The sequence below is a fragment of the Erythrolamprus reginae genome, chromosome Z (assembly GCF_031021105.1).
Source record: "Erythrolamprus reginae isolate rEryReg1 chromosome Z, rEryReg1.hap1, whole genome shotgun sequence".
NCBI classification, from domain to species: domain Eukaryota; kingdom Metazoa; phylum Chordata; class Lepidosauria; order Squamata; family Dipsadidae; genus Erythrolamprus; species Erythrolamprus reginae.
In genome coordinates, this window is record NC_091963.1 from 149,374,324 (window position 1) to 149,398,519 (window position 24,196).

The 24,196-nt window shown below is 45.3% G+C and overlaps 1 protein-coding gene across 1 annotated transcript in view; it reads left to right on the plus strand.

Annotated features, from left to right (window-relative positions):
- The first annotated feature begins 513 nt into the window (after window positions 1-513).
- LOC139154916 (polyunsaturated fatty acid lipoxygenase ALOX15B-like) overlaps window positions 514-24,196 on the plus strand; it is a 47,127-nt gene continuing 23,444 nt past the window's right edge. Inside the window, exons 1-6 of the mRNA XM_070730019.1 lie at window positions 514-621; window positions 5,464-5,584; window positions 12,645-12,741; window positions 15,061-15,271; window positions 20,119-20,323; window positions 22,440-22,524. Coding sequence (XP_070586120.1) covers window positions 5,494-5,584; window positions 12,645-12,741; window positions 15,061-15,271; window positions 20,119-20,323; window positions 22,440-22,524 — 689 coding nt within the window. The 5' untranslated portion in view covers window positions 514-621; window positions 5,464-5,493. The remainder of the gene's footprint in view (window positions 622-5,463; window positions 5,585-12,644; window positions 12,742-15,060; window positions 15,272-20,118; window positions 20,324-22,439; window positions 22,525-24,196) is intronic.

Genomic DNA, 24,196 nt, shown 5'->3' on the forward strand with positions numbered 1-24,196 from the left:
AAAGGTGGACGCTTCCTTTGTTAGGGAAGAGAAAGAGGAGGACGAGGAGGCCTGGGGGGGGGGGGTCTTTGAGCTCTCTGAGTTGGTGGGTTTGCTGAAGACGTTTCACGACCTAACTAGGTAACATCCTCAGTACTTAAAGATGCAAATGGGAAGGAGGGGGGGGGAGGACACCTAGTGCTAGAAGAGAGGGTGAGGTTTGCAAACAAGAGGAGGAGGAGGAGGCACCCGGACTCCCTCCCTCCTTCCTTCCTTCCACCCTCCTTTCTGCCCAGGTGCGCCCAGCCGCTGCGCCCTTGCCGGATGGCGCTGCCCGGGGCGCAGGCGGGCAGGCTGGGCCGCCCAGCTATTTTTCCGCCGGGCAGGGTCGGACTCCCAGCGACTGGGCTGCCCGGGGGCGGCGGAGGCTGAGGACCGCCCTTCCCCAGGTGGAGCTCCGCCGCGGCTTCTGGGGCCGCCCAGAAGCGCAGAGCCAGCGGCCGAGCAGGCAGGCTTTGCAAGCAGCTGGCCGGTGGGGGGAATCGCGCATCTCCGGATCGCTTGGCCGCTTTCGGGGGACCCTCCGGTCCGAGCTGCGACCAGGTGGAAAGCGGATCCTCGCCGGCCTAAAGGAAGAACCAGGCAAGCGGGACTTTTGGTTCTTTTGTTTTTTCTCTCTTGCGCTCAGCCCGATCCTAACTAGGCGCCAGGTTGAAGAACGGGCTGGTTCTGCGGTGGGGGACGAATTGGGAAGGCCGGAGCCCCAACCCATGGGCTTTGTAACTCTCCTTGCGCTCCCTTTGCAAGCTTAGCCCGGACTTGGTTAGGGGACCAGAACCCGCAGTAATGGTAGGAGCTAGAAGACTTCGGATACCTTTCTTCTTCTTCTTCTTCTTCTTCTTCTTCTTCTTCTTCTTCTTCTTCTTCTTCTTCTTCTTCTTCTTCTTCTTCTTCTTCTTCTTCTTCCTCCTCTTCTCCTCCTCCTCCTCCTCCTCCTCCCTCTCCTTCTCCTTCTTCCTCCTCCTCCTCTTCTTCTCCTTCTTCCTCTTCCTCTTCTTCTTCTTCTTCCTCTCCTCCTCCTTCTTCTCCTTCTCCTCCTATTCCATTTCCTCTTCCTTTTCTTCTTCTTCTTCCTCCTCTTCTTCTTCCTCTTCTTCTTCTCCTCCTCCTCCTCCTATTCCACTTCCTCTTCCTTTTCTTCTTCATCCTCCTCTTCTTCTCCTTCTCCTCTTCCTCCTCCTCTTCTTCTTCCTCTCTTCTTCTTCCTCCTCCTTCAAACAGAAGAGGAATTATGCAAGGTAAATAGTTTCCTGTTCACGGAGCAGAATGCCTTGTGGGACAGACAGAAGTTCAACAGGTGCACCTTGACTGCCGTTTTTTCTTTCTTCATTTTATCTGCAACCTTGACTGGTAGCCCAACATTTATGCCCCTCAGTGAAACTTGGGGTTGAGTGAGATGTATTCCTCCATTTTTTGACCCCTCTTGCCACTACAGTTGTGAATCCTGGTGGTTGTTCAGGCAGCAGCCCGGTTATTAAGTGAATCGGGCTTCCCCCCTCACCGGTCAGAGGTTCCACCGCCCACCCCAGGGATGTTAAGTATGAGATGGTTGCCAAGTGACCGAATTTTGAAGATATGACTGTGAGGAAGGCTGCATTGGTCATGAGTGTGATAACAGTCTATCTATCGATCATCTATCATCTATCCATCCATTCCTATCAACCTATCTACCTATCTATCATCCATCTATCCATCTATCCATCCATCCATATCTCTACCTATCTACCTACCTACCTACCTACCTATCTACCTACCTACCTACCTACCTACCTATCTTCTATCTATCTATCTATCTATCTATCTATCTATCTATCTACCTACCTATCTTCTATCTATCTATCTATCTATCTATCTATCTATCTATCTTCTATCTACCTACCTACCTACCCACCTACCTACCTATCTTCTATCTATCTACCTACCTACCTACCTACCTACCTACCTACCATACATACATACATACATACATACATACATACATACATACATAAGAGCCGGGGTGGTGCAGCAGGTAGAGTGCTGTACTGCAGGCCACTGAAGCTGACTGTAGATCTGAAGGTCAGCGGTTCAAATCTCACCAGAGTTCTTAAAGAACTCAGATCTGTCATTGCTACCCCCCTGACATGATTTGCCTTCAGTAAAGCCATGCTGATTTGGGTCCAATAAGTTATTGCTTTTTAGGTGCTGATTTATCCTCTTTTTGAGTAGTCTCCATCTCCATGTCAGACTAATCTCATTGATTTCTTTGACTATGTCACAAAAGTGTTGGATGAAGGTGGTGCGGTGGATATTGCCTATCTGGACTTCAGCAAAGCCTTTGATATGGTTCCACATAAAGAGGTGATAGATAAATTAGTGAAGATTGGACTTAATCCCTGGATACTTTGTGGATTTGCAGCTGGCTGAAGCATAGATGTCAGAGTGTTGTTGTTTATGGCGAGTATTCTGAGCAGAGACAGGTTACAAGCGGTGTGCCACAAGGGTCTGTTCTGGGTCCTATTCTTTTTAATATGTTTGTGAGTGACATAGGGAAAGGTTTGGTAGGTAAGGTTTGCTTATTTGCCGATGACTCTAAAGTGTGCAATAGGGTTGATATTCTTGGAGGCATCTGTAATATGGTAAATGATTTAGCTTTACTAGATAAATGGTCAAAGCAATGGAAACTGCAGTTTAATGTTTTCAAATGTAAAATAATGCCCTTGGGGAAAAGGAATCCTCAATCTGAGTATTGTATTGGCAGTTCTGGGTTAGCAAAAACTTCAGAAGAGAAGGATTTAGGGGTAGTGATTTCTGACAGTCTCAAAATGGGTGAGCAGTGTGGTCGAACAGTAGGAAAAGCAAGTAGGATGCTTGGCTGCTTAGCTAGAAGTATAACAAGCAGGAAGAGGGAGATTGTGATCTCACTATATAGAGCACTGGTGAAACCACATTTAGAATACTGTGTTCAGTTCTCACCTACAAAAAGATATTGATGAAATTGAAGGGGTCCAAAGATGGGCTACAAGAATGGTGGAAGGTCTTAAGCATAAAACGTATCAGGAAAGACTTCATGAACTCAATCTGTATAGTCTGGAGGACAGAAGGAAAAGGGGGGACATGATCGAAACATTTAAATATGTTAAAGGGTTAAATAAGGTCCAGGAGGGAAGTGTTTTTAATAGGAAAGTGAACACAAGAACAAGGGGACACAATCTGAAGTTAGTTGGGGGAAAGATCAAAAGCAACATGAGAAAATATTATTTCACTGAAAGAGTAGTAGATCCTTGGAACAATCTTCCAGCAGACGTGGTTGATAAATCCACAGTAACTGAATTTAAACATGCCTGGGATAAACATAGATCCATCCTAAGATAAAATACAGAAAATAGTATAAGGGCAGACTAGATGGACCATGAGGTCTTTTTCTGCCGTCAGTCTTCTATGTTTCTATCACTGGCTCAAGGTTGACTCAGCCTTCCATCCTTCTGAGGTGGGTCAATAGGATTGTGGGGGCAATAGGCTGGCTCTGTTAAAAAAAGTGCTATTGCTAACATGTTGTAATCCCCCCTGAGTCTAAGGAGAAGGGCGTCATGAAAATCGAATAAATAAATAAGTAAATAAGTAAATAAGTAAATAAGTAAATAAGTAAATAAGTAAATAAGTAAATAAGTAAATAAGTAAATAAGTAAATAAGTAAATAAGTAAATAAGTAAATAAGTAAATAACTAAATAAGTAAATAAGTAAATAAGTAAATAAGTAAATACGGTAAGTAAATAAGTAAATAAGTAAATAAATAATAAACAAACAAACAAACAAACAAGCACACACACACACACACACACACACCCATCTGTCCATCCATAACTTTCTATCTTCCTATCTATCTATCAATGATTTATCATATACAGAAGCAAAATCTGAGGGGGGGGGGGCATAACAGAATCTTTGCATACAAATCTAATAAATAATAATAATAATAATAAATAATAATTGAGAAACACTGCTAGCTGATAACTTGGCGCTGCCCAGGTATTTATTTAGCCCAATCTTTATTAGACAGGAAAAGGAATGAATTATATCTACAGTGTCAAATAATTGACCTGGCCAACAGTGTGGGAAAAATTCTACAGAAAACACACGCACACATACACACACACTTCTAGGGGTATCTTCCCCGCACAGTATTTGTTTCCAGAGGGTAAGTCACCTATGTGCCAAGTCTGGTTGAAATTGCTCAAGGCGTTCCAGGGTTATGCTAGAAAATGCGCTCACACACATTTGCACAACTCAGAGATATGAGTTATAAAGTCTTATCTATACGGGTGCCCAAAAGTCAGAATTGGCCCCTGGCGAGGCACGTAGACAAGTCTGGGCAGTTTTTGTGGCAATTATTTCCTCCAAAAATGTCAAAGAAGACCAGGCCGAAAGTCGCCTAGCTGGCTTCCACGCCTAAAGCAGGATTAGCACTCAGGTTCCCTGCTCCAGGGCTAATTGTCCCTTCCTCAATCTGACTCTTGGCTTATTCTGAAACCCAGAAAATCTTTTTTCCCCGCCCCCCCCCCCCACAAAAAAGGAGGAAAAGGGACTCACAATTGGGTGTGAATGGATCTATGTTTATCCCAGGCATGTTTAAATTCAGTTCCTGTGGATTTGCCAACTACGTCTGCTGGAAGTTTGTTCCAAGCATCTACTACTCTTTCAGTGAAATAATATTTTCTCACGTGGCTTCTGATCTCTCCCCCAACTCACCTCAGATTGTGTCCCTTTGTTCTTGGGTTCACTTTCCTATTAAAAACACTTCCCTCCTGAACCTTATTTAACCCTTTAACATATTTAAATGTTTCGATCATGTCCCCCCCTTTTCCTTCTGTCCTCCAGACTATACAGATTGAGTTCATGAAGTCTTTCCTGATACGTTTTATACTTCAGACCTTCCACCATTCTTGTAGCCCGTCTTTGGAACCGTTCAATTTGATCAATATCTTTTTGTAGGTGAGGTCTCCAAAACTGAACACAGTATTCAAAATGTGGTCTCACCAGCGCTCTATATAAGGGGATCGCAATCTCCCTCTTCCTGCTTGTTATACCTCTAGCTATGCAGCCAAGCATCCTACTTCCTTTTCCTACCGCCCGACCACACTGCTCACCCATTTTGAGACTGTCAGAAATCACTACCCCTAAATCCTTCTCTTCTGAAGTTTTTGCTAACACAGAACTGCCAATACAATACTCAGACTCTACAGATGGAGTCCATGAAGTCTTTCCTGATACGTTTTATGCTTCAGACCTTCCACCATTCTTGTAGCCTGTCTTTGGACCCGTCTGATTGAATATTGGTGGGAGGGGGAAAGCTGCCCTGGCCCCTGAGTCCATTGGAAATCCAATTAAATAAATAAAAATAAATAAAATTTCCTTGTGGGATGGTTTTTTTTTAATCTCTTTAGGAATGTCGGCTTCTAACTGAATGGCTCTAAATGGCCCCCAAAATGCATTTCAAAACAATTCGGAAATCTTGGACGTTTCTCTGGAGTGGCCAACAATTTTTCACGCAAAATTCAGCCCGTGGTAAGTTAAGAATTTTTGGAGTCTTTGCGTGATAATTCCTGCAGCCTAAAGATCCCATGCTCGGGAAATACATAGGGAGTCCTCAATTTATGACGGCCAGAGAGCCTAACATTTGTGTGATTAAGGCAGCAGCGAAATCTCCCTTCCCAACGGTTCAGAAGTTTGTGCTTTGCATTTTGCTGTCATATTCGCTATTATTTATTTATTATTAATTATTATTATTAATCTTATTTTTTATTCTCTGAGCATGCGCAGAAGGCTTTGAGTGATGGGAGGAGCCTTGTGGGGTGGCCACTACAGGTTCTTCAAGCCACCGGCGGGGGCCACTACCAGTATGACCGAACAGGGCCAAACTGGTATCATTTCATTTCCCTGGGTTAAGTGAAACATTTGTTAAGGCTGTTCCGAATTTGGTTGTGTGATTCTCCCCAACCATGTTAAATTTTGTTTCTGCTGCGTTAATGTATCCGTTTCATTTCATTATTTCTTAACATAATTATTTTTAAATAACTGCAAATTGTATTTTATTTGCTCCAGTAAATAAAATACCGAGTCTGCGGAATGGGGCGGCATACAAATCTAATATAATAATAATAATAATAATAATAATAATAATAATAATAATAATAATAATAGTAGTAGTAGTAGTAGTAGTAGTAGTAGTAGTAGTAGTAGTATGGTGGTGAATCTATTTTGGTCCGTGTGCCAAAAGGTTGTGTGTCCATGTGCTACCGTGTTTCCCCGAAAGTAAGACAGTGTCTTACTTTCTTTTTATCCCCAAAAGCCCCACTATGTCTTACTTTTGGGGTATGTCTTATATTGTTAAAGGGGCACTGACAGCTAAAAAAAACTGTGTAAAATGTGTTTTTTTAGTGTATATGCATTTTACCTTCTGTGACGGGCGGGGGGGGGGGAGGTTTCTTTGGAGTAGGGACGTGCCCGAGTAAATTTGCAGAGGCGGCAGTGACAAGTGCAGGGGACGGCGCGGTGACGTATGGAGAGGGGGACGGTGCAGACGTGGGCAAGAGGCGGCGCGCAGCTAGATGAGAGGGAGGCGGCAATACCCCCCGTGTTTCCCCGAAAGTAAGACATATGTCTTACTTTCGGGGTACGGCTTATATTAGCCGACCCCCCTGAAACCCCCGATACGTCTTACAATCGGGGGTGTCTTAATATCGGGGAAACAGGGTAGCACATGTGCACTTGCCCACACCCCTTCCCTCCCTGCCAGGCATGCGCACCCAACACGCTCCCCCTGCACATGCACATAATCCTCCCCCAGCTCCACACACACGTGCACAGGCCTCACGGAAGCCTGAGATGGTGAAAAAAATGGCCGAATGGGCAAACCAGAAGTTAGGAAAAACAGACTTCGGGTTTGCCTGTTGTGGTGTTTTTTGCACCCTGGAGTCTTCAGGGAAACTTCAGAGTGCGAAAAACAGCACAACAGGCAAACCGGAAGGGTGTTTTTCCTAACTTCCGGTTTGCCCATTGGATGGTTTTCTGCACTCCGGTGCTTCAGGGAAGCCTCTGGAGGGCGAAACAGCCTTCCCCAAGGCTGAAAATTAGCTGACGAGCTCCCTTCCTCCCTGATTCCACCCTTCCTCCTTTCTCTTTGACTTATTCCTTGTTTGTTCCTTCCTTCCTCCGTTCCTTCCTTCCTTCCTCCCTCGCTCCCTCCCTAATTAATTCCACCTTCCCTCCTTCCTCTCTGATCCTTCCTTCCTCCCTCCCTCCCTATTATACTCCATCCTCCCTTCCGCCTTCATTCTTCTCTAATTTTTCTCTCCTTCCATCCTTCCTCTTTCCCTTCTTCCCTCCTCCCTCCCTCCCTTCTCTCTCTCCCTCCCTGATTAACTCTACCCTCCCTCCTTCCTCTCCGATCCTCCCTCCCTCCATTCCTCCCTCCTGCCCTCCCTTCCATCCTCCCTTCTTTCATTTTCCTCCCTTCCTCCTCCCTTCTTCCTTGTCTCCCTCCCTGATTAATTCCACCCTCCTACTTTCCTCTCTGAACCTCCCTCCCTCCCTCCTTCCTTCCTTCCTTCCTTCCTTCCTTCCTTCCTTCCTTCCTTCCTTTTCCTTCCTATGATTCTAGCCTATAAAGGGAGGCCAAAATCTTAAATCTTTAGTCAGGAAGAAGTCGCAATTAAAAACAATGACGGTCTTTTGCAGAATTGGGTGGAGATGTTTTTCCCCAGAGAAACCCAATTGTGCCAACTGGCTTATATTGCAGCGAAAACAAAATTAGGAGCTTTTTAAGAATTTGCAGCTCATTAAATTCAATTGGAATTGAGGTTTGGCAAATACACCTAGTCCTAACTTTCCCTGGCTGAGCAAAACTGTGAATTTTCCCCCTGTTGTACAACCTTTCTTGCCGCAGTTTTTAGATAGATTGATTAACAGAGACTTAGACAAATCAATTAGGAACTTTATATGGAAAGGGGAAAAGGCCAGAATTAAATATAATGGTGTCAGGGAGGAATGAGCCTACCTAATTGGAAGGCATACCAACAAACAACAACCATGTCCTGGCTGATAGAGTGGGTCCCATTAATAAACAAAAGAGTCTTAATCATTGAAGGACATGATTTGCGGTATGGGTGGCACAAATATTTATGGAATGATGAAAACAAAATCCAAAAATACTTTGAAAAGTGTTCAGAAACTTCAGATTGTGCAGAATACAGCTTTGAGAGCAATCATGGGCTTCCCTAAATATGCCCATGTTACACCAACACTCCGCAGTCTGCATTGGTTGCCAATCAGTTTCCGGTCACAATTCAAAGTGTTGGTTATGACCTATAAAGCCTTTCATGGCATCGGACCAGAATATCTCCGGGACCGCCTTCTGCCGCACGAATCCTAGTGACCAGTTAGGTCTCACAGAGTGGGTCTTCTCCGGGTCCCATCAACTAAACAGTGTCATTTGGCGGGACCCAGGGGAAGAGCCTTCTCTGTGACGGCCCCGATCCTCTGGAACCAGCTCCCCCCAGAGATCAGAATAGCCCCACCATCCTCGCCTTTCATATGCTCCTTAAAACCCACCTCTGCCGTCAGGCATGGGGGAACTGAAATGGCAATCAGGTCATCCTGGTAATATTATAAAGGCAGATTTATGATTGTAAATGACGAAGGCCCGAATTTCGATCCTGTGTTCCTGTTGAGAGGGATGGTCGTAACTGTGAGGACTGCTCCTCAGTCCCTTTCTCCAGCCGTGTCGTTTAGCAGTCGCTTGGAGGGTGGCTTGCAACGGCCACCTTCACCTATGGCTGAGCTTTCCAGAAGCCTAGGACAATTTTTATTATTTATTTTTTTTATTTTTAAAAATATATATTTTCAGAGGTCTTTTTGGAATTTAAACAGGTCCTGAACCAACCTAACTCTGTTTCGGTTGGATTTCCACCAGATTTCTTGAGAAGAGTTCCTCTTTGTTCAGCTGTATTAATAAGCTGGATAATTTATTTGGTCCATGGGAGGTTATTTCCGGGTGAAAAATGTGCTGACATGATGTCCCCACAACATTTTTAAAAAAACCAAAAACCCGGCAAACCAACCTTCCTTTCATTCTGATCCATTCTTCCTTCCTTCCTTCCTTCCTTCCTTCCTTCCTTCCTTCCTTCCTTCCGTCTAATCCTTCCTTCCTTCCCTCCCTCCCGATTCATTCATTCCTCCCTCCCTTAACATGTTTTTTTAAAAATAAGATATTTTCAGAGGTCTTTTTTGGCCTGGAATTTAAACAGGTCACTGGGCAGAATCAACATGATGTGGTTTCAGTTGGATATTTCCACTGAATTTCTTGCAAAAAGAGTTCCTCTTTATTTGTCCAGCTGTACTAATAAGGTGGAGGATTTATTCGATTGATGGGATGGTTTTTCTGGATGAAAAATATGCTGACATGATGTCCCAAACAATATTTCCAAAAAACCTGCCAAACCAACCTTCCTTCCATTCTGATTCATCCTTCCTTCCTTCCTTCCTTCCTTCCTTCCTTCCTTCCTTCCTTCCTTCCTTCCTCCCTCCCTCCCTCCCTCCCTCCCTCATTCCCTTCCTCCCCCCTCCTGTTTCCTGATTCATTTCTCCTTCCTTCCTTCCTTTGTTCCTCCCTCCCTCTCTCCCTCCCTCCCTCCCTCCCTCCCCCCTTCCCTGTTTCCTGATTCATTTCTCCTTCCTTCCTTCCTTCCTTCCTTCCTTCCTCTCTCCCCTCCTCCTTCCCTCCCTCCCTCCCTCCCTCCCTTAACATGTTTTTTTAAAATAAGATATTTTCAGAGGGTTTTTTTGCCCTGGAATTTAAACAGGTCACTGACCCAGAACCAACACAATGTGGTTTCAGTTGGATATTTTCAGCAAATTTCTTGCAAAAAAAGGCTTCCTCTTTATTTGTTCAGCTGGACTAATAAGCTGGAGGATTTATTCGCTGGGTGGGAGGTTATTTCCGGGTGAAAATGCGCTGACATGATGTGCTCCACCTTTGCAAAAAAAACCCCCAAAACTACAACCTCCTCCCCCAACCAATACCCCCCCCCCTGGGAGTTTAGAGTTTGCTTTCATTTTTTGAAAGTTCGTTTTTTTTGCAAAGTGTGAATGTCTTCAAATGAATTTAACGCTGGAAGATTTCAAGGAGAGATTGGATCACTGTTGGTCTGGAGGGGGTGGTAGGGTCTCTTGCCTGAGCAGGCAGGGGGTTGTCTAGAACAGGGGTCCCCAACCACCGGGCCGTGGACCAGTACCGGGCCGCGGGGCATGTTGCACCGGTCCGTGGAGTCAGCAGCTGCCGGCCCTCATGCCGCCACCCCCTCCCTCCAGCGCTTCGCCTCCCGCCGGGCAAGAGGCCTCGGGAGGCAGGTTCTGCCGGCCACAGGACGATGGACAGGACAGAGGGGTGGGAAGGACCGAGAGGCTCAAGCCTCTTTTGGCTTCTGCCGCGGGGCGCTTTTGCGTTTTTGGCTGGGGGGAGGCAGGAGGGCCAGCCTGACCCCCTGTCTCCAGCGCTTAGCCCCCGCTGGGCAAGAGGGCTTGGGAGGCAGGTTCTGCCGGCCACAGGGCGATGGCGGGAAAGAGGGGCGGGGAGGACCAGCACCCCATGCTTAATCCCGCCACCAACCACACCCTTTCCGCCCCCACCGGGCCATAGAAAAATTGTCTTGCTGAAACTGGTCCCTGGTGGAAAAAACGTTGGGGACCACTGGTCTAGAAGACCTCAGAAGGTCCCTTCTGGCTCTATTCAATTGTTTTCTGGCTTTTGGTGCAAGGCTGTTGGAAAGTGTGTTTGTTTGTGTGTGTCTGTCTGTGTGTGTGAAGCTTGACTTTTAAGGCATTTTGGCTTCTCTGCTCTACACTTACAACATTGGCAATCCAACAACAATCACAATATCCAGGTGAGTCCACTCAGTAGGAAGTACCTGTTCGCTCCTTCCTTCCTTTACTTCTTTCTTCTTTCTCTTTCTTTCTTTCTTTCTTTCTTTCTTTCTTTCTTCTTTCTTTCTTCTTGCCTCCCTCCCCTGATTAATTCCACCCTCCTTCCTTCCTTCTCTCTTTCCTTCCTTCCTTCCTTTCTTCCTTCCTTTACTTACTCCTTTCTTTCTGTATTCCTTTCTTCTTGCCTCCCTCCCTCCGCTGATTAATTCCACCCTCCCTCCTCCCTTTCTGATCCTTCCTTCCTTCCTCCTATTGCAAGGCTGTTGGAAATTGTGTGTGTGTGTGTGATTGGCAATCCAACTACAGTCACAATATCCAGGTGAGTCCCCTCTGTAGGAAGTACCTGCTTGCTTCTTTCTTTCTTTCTTTCTTTCTTTCTTTCTTTCTTTCTTTCTTTCTTCCTTCCTTCTTTCTTCATTTCTTTCTGTCTTTCTTCTTGCCTTCTTGCCTTCCTTCCCTCCCTCCCCTAATTAATTCTATCTTCCCTCCTTCCTCTCCAATTCCTTCCTTCCTTCCTTCCTACAAACTTCCAGCAGACGTGGTAGATAAATCCACAGGAACTGAATTTAAAATGCCTGGGATAAACATAGATCCATCCTAAGATAAAATACAGGGCATAGTATAAGGGCAGTCTAGATGGACCAGGAGGTCTTTTCCTGCCATCAATCTTCTATGTTTCTGTTTCCTTCCTTCCTTCCTTCCTTCCTTCCTCCTTCCTTCCTTCCTTCCTTCCTTCCTTCCTTCCTTTCCTTCCTTCCTTCCTTTTGGTGCAAGGCTGTTGGAAATTGCATGTGTGTGTGTATGTATGCCTTGGAAATAACTTGACCCCCTTCCTCTCTGTGGCAGCCCCTCAGGGCTAAAACATACGAAGAACAGTTGCAGGAACTAGTAAAGAGAAGGACCAGGGGAGACATGATATCAGTGTTCCAATATTGAGGAGCTTCCCCAGAGAGGAGGCGGGTCGAGCTATTTTCCAAAGCTCCTGAAGGCCAGACAAGGAATAATGGATGGAAACTGACCAAGGAGAGATTCAACCTAGAAACAAGGGGAAATTTTCTGACAGTGAGAACAGGCAACCCATGGAATAGAAGTTGCCTTCAGAAGTCATGGGAACTTCATCCCTGGAAATTTTCCAAAAGAAACTGGACTGACTCTTGTTAGGAATGGTGTAGGCAGGGTCTCCTGTTTTCCTTCCAACTCTATTAATCTGTAATTTGTAAAATACTTTCTCGCGTTTGTCTTTCTCCCGGTCTGAACGACCTCAGCAAATAAACGTTGCGCAAGGATTAAGGAATAAATGGAAAGTGATTTAAAAATGGGTTTGTTGCATTGATGTTGCAAGAGCCAAACAGCTGGGAGAAGTGAGATTGGGACTGGAAGTTTAAAAAAAACATGACTGTTTGCAGCTTGGCGTGAAAAGGTTTTGCTTCTCAGACAAAATCCAAATTATGGAGATAATTTTTTCCCCTTCTTTAACAATGGGTGGTTTGTTTGTGCAGAAAAAGCCATGCCTTTGGGCTTGGCTTTACCCCCCCCACCCTCCCCGGCAATAAATCAGCGCATTGTTTTATCGAAGCAGGAAATGGATGCAGATAAACCGAGGATCTTTGAAAATGCCCACTTTTTCTTTCTTTTTTTTTCACAGCCTACAGTGTTGATCCTTGGAGAAAATGGGCTTTTTTAAACAACCTCGATTTGAACCGGACGAGACTGAACATTCCCAGTTCCTCGCTGGATTCTCGGTAATTCAAGGATGTGGCTTCCCATTATTATTTATTTTATTTATTTATTATTATTTATTTATTGGATTTGTATGCCGCCCCTCTCCGCAGACTCGGGGCGGATAACAACAGTGATAAAAACAGCATGTGACAATCCAATACTAAAACAGCTAAAAACCCTTGTTATAAAACCAATCATACATACAGACATACCATGCATAAATTGTAGAAGCCTAGGGGGAAAGAATATCTCAGTTCCCCCATGCCTGATGGCAGAGGTGGGTTTTAAGGAGCTTACGAAAGGCAAGGAGGGTGGGGGCTAGTCTAATCTCTGGGGGAGTTGGTTCCAGAGGGTTGGGGCCGCCACAGAGAAGGCTCTTCCCCTGGGTCCCGCCAAACGACATTGTTTAGTTGATGGGACCCGGAGAAGACCCACTCTGTGGGACCTAACTGGTCACTGGGATTCGTGCGGTCCCAGAGATATTCTGGTCCGATGCCATGAAGGGCTTTATAGGTCATAACCAGCACTTTGAATTGTGACCGGAAACTGATCGGCAACCAATGCAGACTGCAGAGTGTTGGTGTGACATGGGCATATTTGGGAAGCCCATAATTGCTCTCGCAGCTGCATTCTGCACGATCTGAAGTTTCGAGCACTTTTCAAAGGTAGCCCCATGTAGAGAGTGTTACAGTAGTCAAGCCTCCTATTTCCTATTATTAGGAAAAGCCCCTGGTTTGCAATGAGGGTAATGTTAATCTGTGGTTTTGCAAAAATCTAAAACGCCCCTCAATAACACACGACAGCCAAGGAAACCCCTTTGGCCGCTAAGTGAGTTGCAGTGGTTGTGTAGCGCTCAACGTCCAGGCCTCCTTTTCTTGATCTCCTTCCATCCAAGTTGAACAGGCCTCAACCCTGTTTGCTTTTATAATATTGGCTCAGAGGGAACCTGTAGTAGAGACAGTCCTTGACTTACAATGGGTTCATTAAGTGACCGTTCTAAGTTACAACGGCACTGAGAAAAAGTGACTTGGGAGAGTTCCCCAAACACATACATTTACGACTGTTGCTGCATTCTGTCATCTGAAATTTAAAAAATCCATAATTTTTTGGTCATGGAAAAAATAGAATTGGTAAAAGCCTCCTGCGGAAGGAATCATCACAAAGGAAAGAAAGTGGGGAAGAAAGAGGAAAAACATGCATGGTTGAGAGAGAGAGAGAGAGAGAAAGAAAGAAAGAGATAAATGATAGATTAGAGAGAGAGAGAGAGACAGACATGATAGATAATGGATGGATGGACAGACTGACGCAGATAGATAACATCATAGATATACAGATGGATGGATGGATGGATAGATGGATAGATAGAAATAGATAGATGATAGATAAAGATAGATGGATAGAAATAGATAATGATAGAAATAGATAGATAGATAGATAGATAGATAGATAGATAGATAGATAGATAGATAGATAAAGATAAATGGATAGAAATAGATAATGATAGATATATAGACACAGATAGATAGATAGATAGATAGATAGATAGATAGATAAAGAAAGAGAGAGAGAGAAAGAAAGAAAGAAAAATGTTAGATTAGAGAGAGAGAGAGACAGACATGATAGATAATGGATGGACGGACAGACAGACGCAGATAGATAACATCATAGATATACAGATATACAGTTGGATGGATGGATGGATGGATGGATGGATGGATGGATGGATGGATGGAAGATCGATCGATCGATCGATCGATAGATAGATAGATAGATAGAAAGGTAGGTAGGTAGGTAGGTAGATAGATACGATAAATAGATAGATAGATAGAAAGGTAGGTAGGCAGGTAGATAGATAGATAGATAGATAGATAGATAGAAAGGTAGGTAGGTAGGTAGATAGATAGATAGATAGATAGATAGATAGATAGATAGATAGATAGATAAAGATAAATGGATAGAAATAGATAATGATAGGTAGAAATAGATAATGATAGGTAGAAATAGATAGATAGATAGATAGATAGATAGATAGATAGATAGATAGATAGATGATAGAGAGATAGATACAGTAAATGCAAAATTATGCATATACCCACCTACATTATATGACACATAGAAACAAGACCATCTAGTTTGGATGTGCACAAGTACAGGGGGAGCCAAAGGAACAGAGGGTCTCCTGCTTCAGGCGGGGGGAAGGACTAGAAGATCTCCAAAGTCCCTTATCCTGATTCTGATTCCATTACCATTTCTACGAATAAACATTCACTGCGTTTTGTTCTTTTAATTTTAATTTTTTAATCTTTCCATCATTCCCTCCCTTTTATTCTCCTCCGAAGCAGGGGAAAAAGAGAGTTTTTGGAGAGAACGGAGCACTCAGTCCTGCCAGGAAGCCACCCAAAAACCTTTCGTATACAAAGTCCGAGTCACCACCGGAAACTTTTGGGCTCGTCCACCTTCGACTCCATCTCCATCACCCTGGTGGGCTTAAATGGGGAAAGCCCCAAGCAGCCCTTGGATAACACCGGGAAGGACTTCATCCCCGGGATGGTGAGAGAATTACACACTCGGCTGGGGGGGGGGGGGGCAGCTATTTTAAGCCTTTGTAACTTTCCTGCTTTTGAGCATCGCTGCTTTGTTGTTTTCTGAGCTGCGTTTCGCTTAAAATAAGGACAGGGTTCTGTTTTCGTTTGGCCCCAAAATAAGTACAGTGATACCTCATCTTACGAACGCCTCTTCTTCCGAACTATTTTCACCTTACGAACCAAGCAGCTGCTGCTGGGATGAAGGGGTTTCTTTTTTCCCCCCTTTTTGAAGAAAGAAAAGGGAGGGGTGGCTTGGAGGGGAAAGAGTTTGCATTAAAAGTAGAACAGCGTGCTTGCAGAGGCACTGAAAGGGTGTCTTTTGAAGAAAGAAAAGGGAGGGGCGGCTTGGAGGGGGAAAGAGTTTGCATTAAAAGTAGAACAGTGTGCTTGCAGAGGCACTGAAAGGGTGTCTTTTGAAGAAAGAAAAGGGAGGGGTGGCTTGGAGGGGAAAGACTTTGCATTAACAAAAGTAGGAGAACAGCGTGCTTGCAGAGGCACTGAAAGGGTGTCTTTTGAAGAAAGAAAAGGGAGGGGCGGCTTGGAGGGGGAAAGAGTTTGCAGAGAACAGCGTGCTTGCAGAGGCACTGAAAGGGTGTCTTTTGAAGAAAGAAAAGGGAGGGGCGCCCCCTTTGCCTTTCTTCCTTCCCACTCACCCTTTAGCCTAGTCTTGCTTCTTCCACCCGCCCCCTTTAGCTGCTCCTCCCTGCCCTCTGTTCGCCTCCCTTCTAAAGTTTGGGATTTTCCTGAAGGATTTGCAGGCATTATTTGCTTTTACATTGATTCCTATGGGAAACATTGTTTCGTCTTACGAACTTTTCACCTTACGAACCTCCTCCTGGAACCAATTAAGTTGGTATCATGAGGTACCACTGTACTAGGTCGGTGATGCTGATTTTGTTTTGGTTCACGTGCCAAAAGAGGTGTGCGTGGGTTGTGCTAGCAGGTGTGCACATGCCCACATCCCTTCCCATCCTCCTACACATGCGCACATGACTCCGCGCCTTTCTGAAGCCTGGCAGGTGGAAAAAGGCCCAAATGGACAAACCAGAAGTTCGGAAAAAAGCACTTCCGTGTGACCGTTGTGCTGTTTTTTGCACTCTGGAGGACTCAGGGAAGCTTCTTGAAGCTCCCGAGTGTGAAAAACAGCACAACGAGCAAAATGGAAGTTTGGAAGAACATACAGTGGTACCTCTACCTAAGAATGCCTCTACTTACAAATTTTTCTAGATAAGAACCAGGTGCTCAAGATTTTTTTGCCTCTTCTCAAGAACCATTTTCCACTTACAAACCCAAGCCTCCGAAACTGTAACCGGAAAAGGCAGGGAGAAGCCTCCGTGGGGCCTCTCTAGGAATCTCCTGGGAGGAAACAGGGCCTGAAAATGTGGGGAGAAGCCTCTCTCCAGGGAGGAAACAGAGTGGGAAAAGGTGGGGAGAAGCCTCTGTGGGGCCTCTCTAGGAATCTCCTGGGAGGAAACAGGGCCTGAAAATGTGGGGAGAAGCCTCTCTCCAGGGAGGAAACAGAGTGGGAAAAGGCAGGGAGAAGCCTCCGTGGGGCCTCTCTAGGAATCTCCTGGGAGGAAACAGGGCCTGAAAATGTGGGGAGAAGCCTCTCTCCAGGGAGGAAACAGAGTGGGAAAAGGTGGGGAGAAGCCTCTGTGGGGCCTCTCTAGGAATCTCCTGGGAGGAAACAGGGCCGGAAAAGGCAGGGAGAAGCCTCTGTGGGGCCTCTCTAGGAATCTCCTGGGAGGAAACAGGGCCTGAAAATGTGGGGAGAAGCCTCTCTCCAGGGAGTAAACAGAGTGGGAAAAGGTGGGGAGAAGCCTCTGTGGGGCCTCTCTAGGAATCTCCTGGGAGGAAACAGGGCCGGAAAAGGCAGGGAGAAGCCTCTGTGGGGCCTCTCTAGGAATCTCCTGGGAGGAAACAGGGCCAGAAAAGGCGGGGAGAAGCCTCCATGGGGCCTCTCTAGGAATCTCCTGGGAGGCCTGCACCCTCCCTGTGGTTTCCCCAATCACACAGATTATTTGCTTTCACATTGATTCCTATGGGAAAAATCGCTTCTTCTTACAAAATTTTCTACTTAAGAACCTGGTCACTGAACGAATTAAGTTCTTAAGTAGAGGCACCACTGTACTTCTGGTTTGCTGTTTTTTGCACTCTGGGGCTTCGGGAAGCTTCCCTGAAGCATCCAGAGGGTGAAACAGCCTTTCCCAAGGCTGAAAATTAGCTGGCCAGCATGAAGCATGGCAAAGTCTCACATGTTCTTGCTCACACTGGACTCCTCAGCCAGGCCAACAAACCATGTCCTGGCAACTGCCTTGCCTCGCACTGGCGGTAGTCCTATCCATCAAGGCCCCGGTGGCCACTGGCTGTTCTGCCCCCCCCCCCCTCAGTGACGAATATAACAAACACACCATTTGAACGAACTTAATTTAATCAATGAACCACTGCTAATGACTGGCTTAGCAGTGGAGAGTCACACACAAATCCAAAAGCAATCCTTTTTTATTTCTTTACTTATTGGATTTGTACGCTGCCCCTCTTCGTAGACTCGGGGCGGCTAACAACAATGATAAAAAACAACATGTAACAATCCAATTAATAAAACAACTAAAAACCCCTATTATAAAACCAGACATACACAGAAACATACCATGCATAACTTGTAATGGCCTAGGGGGAAGGAATATCTTAACTCCCCCATGCCTGGCGGCATAAGTGAGTTTTGAGTAGTTTGCGAAAGACAGGGAGGGTGGGGGCAGTTCTAATCTCCCGGGGGAGTTGGTTCCAGAGGGCCGGGGCCGCCACAGAGAAGGCTCTTCCCCTGGGGCCCACCAAACGACATTGTTTAGTCGACGGGACCCGGAGAAGACCAACTCTGTGGGACCTTATCGGTCTCTGGGATTCGTGCGGTAGCAGGCAGTTCCGGAGGTTGTCTGGTCCAATGCCATGTAGGGCTTTAAAGGTCATGACCAACACTTTGAATTGTGACCGGAAACTGATCGGCAGCCAATGCAAGCCACGGAGTGTTGCAGAAACATGGGAGAATCTTGAAAGCCCCACGACGGCTCTCGTGGCTGCGTTCTGCACGATCTGAAGTTTCCGAACACTTTTCAGAGGTAGCCCCATGTAGAGAGCGTTGCAGTAATTGAACCTCGAGGTGATGAGCATGAGCGACTGTGAGCAGTGACTCCCTGTCCAAATAGGGCCTCAACTGGTGCACCAGGTGGACCTGGGCAAACGCCCTCCTCGCCACAGCCGAAAGATGATGTTCCAATGTCAGCTGTGGATCGAGGAGGACGCCCAAGTTGCGGACCCTCTCTGAGGGGGTCAGTAGTTCCCCCCCCCCAGGGTAATGGGCGGACAGATGGAATTGTCCTTGGGAGGCAAAACCCACAGCCACTCCGTCTTGTCAGGGTTGAGTTTGAATTTTTTGCAGAAAGTCATCTGCTAATTAATCTTTATTAGCGGATGGCGTACGTCCAAACAGTCTGAACTCAAAGCAAGGCAATTTGTTCTTGTTATCTCACGTAGTTTCCAAAGGCTTGGCCAAATGCCCAGGAGCCTTCCACAATAACAAATCCGAAGCAGAGAAACACAAGACAGATGCATGAGTCGAAACTGTGGTTTCCTGCAACCTTGCAGCTGCCGCTACTGTTTTTAAGTAGACTAGGGGAGTGGCCAATTAGACCCCAGTTTTACTCGCGAGGAGACCTCCTCAGGGGGTAATAATAATTTAATAATAATAATAATAATAATAATAATAATAATAATAATAATTTATTAGATTTGTATGCCGCCCCTCTCCGAAGACTCGGGGCGGCTCACAACAATAATAAAAACAATATTATAGTAGAACAAATCTAATATTAAAAAACATATAAAACTCTTATCATTATTTTTAAAAACCAAACAACACATTCATACCAAACATAAAACAAAATATAAAAGAGCCTGGGGGAAAGGTGTCTCAACTCCCCCATACCTGGCGGTATAAGTGAGTCTTGAGTAGTTTACAAAAGACAGGGAGGGTGGGGACAGTTCTAAGTTGATTCCAGAGGGCTGGGGCTGCCCCAGAGAAGGCTCTTCCCCTGGAGCCCGCCAAATGACATTGTTTAGTCGACGGGACCCGGAGAAGGCCAACTCTGTGGGACCTCCTGCCTCTTGGTAGCTCTTGCACCAAGGAAAAGCCTCTCCTTCCTCATCACTACTATAAGGTACTGGAGGTTTATTTATTTATTTATTGGATTTGTATGCCGCCCCTCTCCGCAGACTCGGGGCAGCTCACAACAGTGATAAAAAACAGCATGTAACAATCCAATACTAAACAACTAAAAAAACACTTATTATAAAACCAAACATACATACAAACATACCATGCGTAAATTGTAAGGCCCAGGGGAAAATAATATCTCAGTTTCCCCATGCCTGACGGCAGAGGTGGGTTTTAAGGAGCTTACGAAAGGCGAGGAGGGTGGGGGCAATTCTAATCTCTGGAGGGAATTGGTTCCAAAGGGCCGGGGCCGCCACAGAGAAGGCTCTTCCCCTGGGTCCCAGAGTTGACGGGACCCAGAGAAGGCCCACTCTGTGGGACCTAACTAGTCGCTGGGATTAGTGCGGCAGAAGGAGGTTCCAAAGGCCCTTGTTGAACCTCTGCCCCTGACCCCAAGTCCTCGCCATCCTCCCCGCTGTCTGACCCAGGTGCCAGCTGCACAGGCCCCTGGCGCATCACCAAGTCGGTCTCCTCTCGAACAGGATCCACTATCAGCCGCATGGCCTGCTGTTGGCCCCCAATAGCACCCTCTTCTTCCTTAGGTGGATCACTATGAAGTCACCAGCGATCGGGACCTGGGGCCTCTGCTTTTTATCCGTATCCATAAGGAACCTTATCAATTCCTCCCAGAAGATTCGTGGTTCTGCGACTTCATCCAGCTGACCACCCCGGATGGCCAAGATTTCCATTTTCCTTGCTACCAATGGATCGAGGGCTACAAGACCCTGGAGCTGAGAGAGGGCACAGGTGAGATCATCTAGTCCTGGGATGGGGAGGATACGGTGCCCGTGCCACAGGTGTTGAAATCATATTTTTTACAGTCAAGTTTGGAGCAGTTCGTATTAAGTTTGAATCTGTTGCGTGCTCTTGTGTTGTTGCGGTTGAAGCTGAAGTAGTCATTGACCGGTAGGATGTTGCAGCATATGATATTGTGGGCAATACTCAAATCGTGTTTTAGGCGCCGTAGTTCTAGGTTTTCTAGGCCCAGGATAGTTAGTCTATTTTCCTAAGATATTCTGTTTCGAGTGGAGGAGTGAAGGGCTCTTCTGGTGAAATATCTTTGGACATTTTCAAGGGTGTTGATGTCTGAGATGTGGTATGGGTTCCAGACAGATGAGCAGTAGTCTAGGATGGGTCTGGCAAAAGTTTTGTAGGCTCTTGTGAGTAGTGTGAGATTGCCAGAGCAGAAGCTGCGTAGGATCAGGTTTTTGGCGATATTGTTGCAGTGGGCTTTAGCACTTAGGTCATTCGATATTAGCATTCCCAGGTCTTTTACTGAGTGTGGGTTGGCAGTGAGAGGTTGTTTATTCAGTTCGTATGTGCGGTTTGGATTCCTTTTGCCGATTTGGAGGGTAGAGCATTTGTTGGTTGATATTTGAAGTTGCCAGGTGTTAGACCAGTCTGAGACAAAGTCCAGGTCTTTTTGGAGAGTGAGTGTGTTATCAGTGGTGTTGAAAAGTTTCATATTGTCGGCAAAAAGAACACAGTTGCTTTCCCATAAAAATCCCATAAAATACCTCACAATGGACAGGTAATCCTTAACTTACAACAGTTCGCTTATCGACCATTCCAGCTCTGGGGAAAACAAGCAACTTACGACAATTTTTCACACTTAATGGCCGTTGCCCTGTTCCCTGGTGCCCCGTGATCAAAATTCGGCTATTTATCAAATCGTATTTATGACTAGTCGCGGTGTCCCTGGGGGCGGGGGCATTAATTCCCCCTTTTGCGACCTTCTGACCTGCAAAGTCAACGGAGGGGAGGAGCTGGATTCGTTTAACAATGGTGGTGATTCAGTTAATGGCGGTGAGAAGCGAGGTCATAAAACGGGGTGAACCTCACATAAGCAGTGTCTCACTAAACGGTGGAAATGTTGGACCCAATTGTGGTCGTACATTGAGGACTTCCCTGTGTGTTGAGAAAATGATGCCTTATTTTATATCTCGACCCACCGTCCTGTGAGGTCTTCTACACTGAGACATATTCAAATCAGAATAGAATAGAACAGAACGGAACAGAACCTAAGAACCTAAGAAGAGCCCTGCTGAATCAGGCCAAAGCCCATCAAGTCCAGCATTCTGTGTCACACAATGGCCCACCAATTATCCATGGGGATCTTGAGCCAAAAGAGAAGGCAAGACCCTCCCTTTCCCTTGACCCCCAACAAGTAGTACTCAAGGGAATCCTGCCTGCCTCAACCAACATAGAGGCGGCACGTGGACATCCATTTCAATAACCATCTATGATACACTTGACATCCATGAATCTGTCTAATCCTGCCTTGAAGCTCTCCAGGCTGACAGCTATCACAACCTCTTCTGGAAGTGGATTCCATAAACCAAGAAGAAATATTTCCCTTGATTTGTCCTCGCTTTTTTACCTATGAGCTTTAGGGAGGAGGGCCCCCTTGTCCTAGTATTGTGTGATGGAGAAAATATTTTTTTCTCTATCCACCTTTTCTATCCCATGCATGATTTTATACCCTTCGATCAAGTCACCCCTTAAACGCCATCTTTCAAGGCTGAAGAGACCAAGGCCTTGCAACCTGGTTTCATAAGGGAGGGGCTCCATTTCCTTTATGAACAGAATAGAATAGAAATTTGAATAGAATAGAGATCTGAATAGAATAGAGTAGAATAAAGCAGAATAGAATCTCAAAGGGACCTTAGAGGTCTTCTAAGCAGGAGAACCTCTTTCTAAATCGTCCCCTTTTTTTCTGTCCCACTTTGGAGGAAAAGAACACACACACACACACACAAATTTGCTAGGCTCGCCTTTTGCTGGTGGGTTCATGAGCCCTGGGAGAAAGGCATGTGCAATTTGAATCTAGTGCCCAATGATCTTTTCTTTTCATTTTTCCCAGGCAAATTGATCTGTGATGATGGCCAGAACTCCTGCCTGTTGGGACACAGAGCGGAAGAGCTGAGAAACAGACAGGACTGCTACAAGTAAGGCTTACTGGGACGTTTTTTCTCATCATCCCTTTACTTCTGGGGCTTACATTCCTCCTCCTCCTTCTTTTCCGTTTCTCTCTCTCTTTCCCTCCCTCCCTCTTCCCTCTTTCGCCTTCTTCTCTCCCTCTCCTTCCCCCCTCTCTCTCACACACATGCAAACACTATTTGCAAGGAGGAGTGGCCTTCTCTATGCAAATAGTCTTGCAAATACTATTCCACAGAGGTGTGTAAATGTGGTTTATCTCTGTGTGACTGTGAATGGCTGACTTGTCTTCATGCAAAGTTTCGGAAAGGTTTGCATTTGGCCTGAGCTTGCAGTCATTTCCTTACCCTACTAGGTAACATTATATTTGTTTTCGTAGATTTTCATGGGTATATGTATGTAGATTGTTCTGAGTTCGGGTTTTGCCCTGGGTAATATTTTGCATGTCTATGCGACGTTTCGGTGAAATCACATTCACTATCATCAGGCTGAAGTTGTTAGCTTCGTGCTGCTGTAAATACTCAGAACAATCTACATATATATACATACATACATACATACATACATACATACATACATACATACATATATAGAAGATTGACGGCAGAAAAAGACCTCACGGTCCATCTAAAGACCTCATGGTCCATCTAGTCTGCCCTTATACTATTTCCTGTATTTAGAAACATAGAAACATAGAAGACTGACTGCAGAAAAAGACCTCATGGTCCATCTAGTCTGCCCTTATACTATTTCCTGTATTTTATCTTAGGATGGATATATGTTTATCCCAGGTATGTTTAAATTCAGTTACTGTGGATTTACCAACCACGTCTGCTGGAAGTTAGTTCCAAGGATCTACTACTCTTTCAGTAAAATAATATTTTCTCACGTTGCTTTTGATCTTTCCCCCAACTAACTTCAGATTGTGTCCCCTTGTTCTTGTGTTCACCTTTCTATTAAAAACACTTCCCTCCTGAACCTTATTTAACCCTTTAACATATTTAAATGTTTCAATCATGTCCCCCCTTTTCCTTCTGTCCTCCAGACTATACAGATTGAGTTCATGAAGTCTTTCCTGATACGTTTTATGCTTAAGACCTTCCACCATTCTTGTAGCCCGTCTTTGGACCCGTTCAATTTTGTCAATATCTTTTTGTAGGTGAGGTCTCCAGAACTGTACACAGTATTACTGTATTCCAAATGTGGTCTCACCAGCGCTCTATATAAGGGGATCACAATCTCCCTCTTCCTGCTTGTTTTACCTCTAGCTATTTTATCTTAGGATGGATCTATGTTTATCCCAGGCATGTTTACATTCAGAAGGGAAGTGTTTTCAATAGGAAAGTGAACACAAGAACAAGGGGGCACAATCTGAGGTTAGTTGGGGGAAAGATCAGAAGCAACGTGAGAAAATATTATTTGACTGAAAGAGTAGGAAATGCTTGGAACAAACTTCCAGCAGACGTGGTTGGTAAATCCACAGTCACTGAATTTAAACATGCCTGGGATAGAAACATAGAAATATAGAAGTCTGACGGCAGAAAAAGACCTCATGGTCCATCTAGTCTAGCCCTTATAGTATTTTCTGTATTTTATCTTAGGATAGATATATGTTTATCCCAGACATGTTTAAATTCAGTTACTGTGGATTTATCTACCACGTCTGCTGGAAGTTTGTTCCAA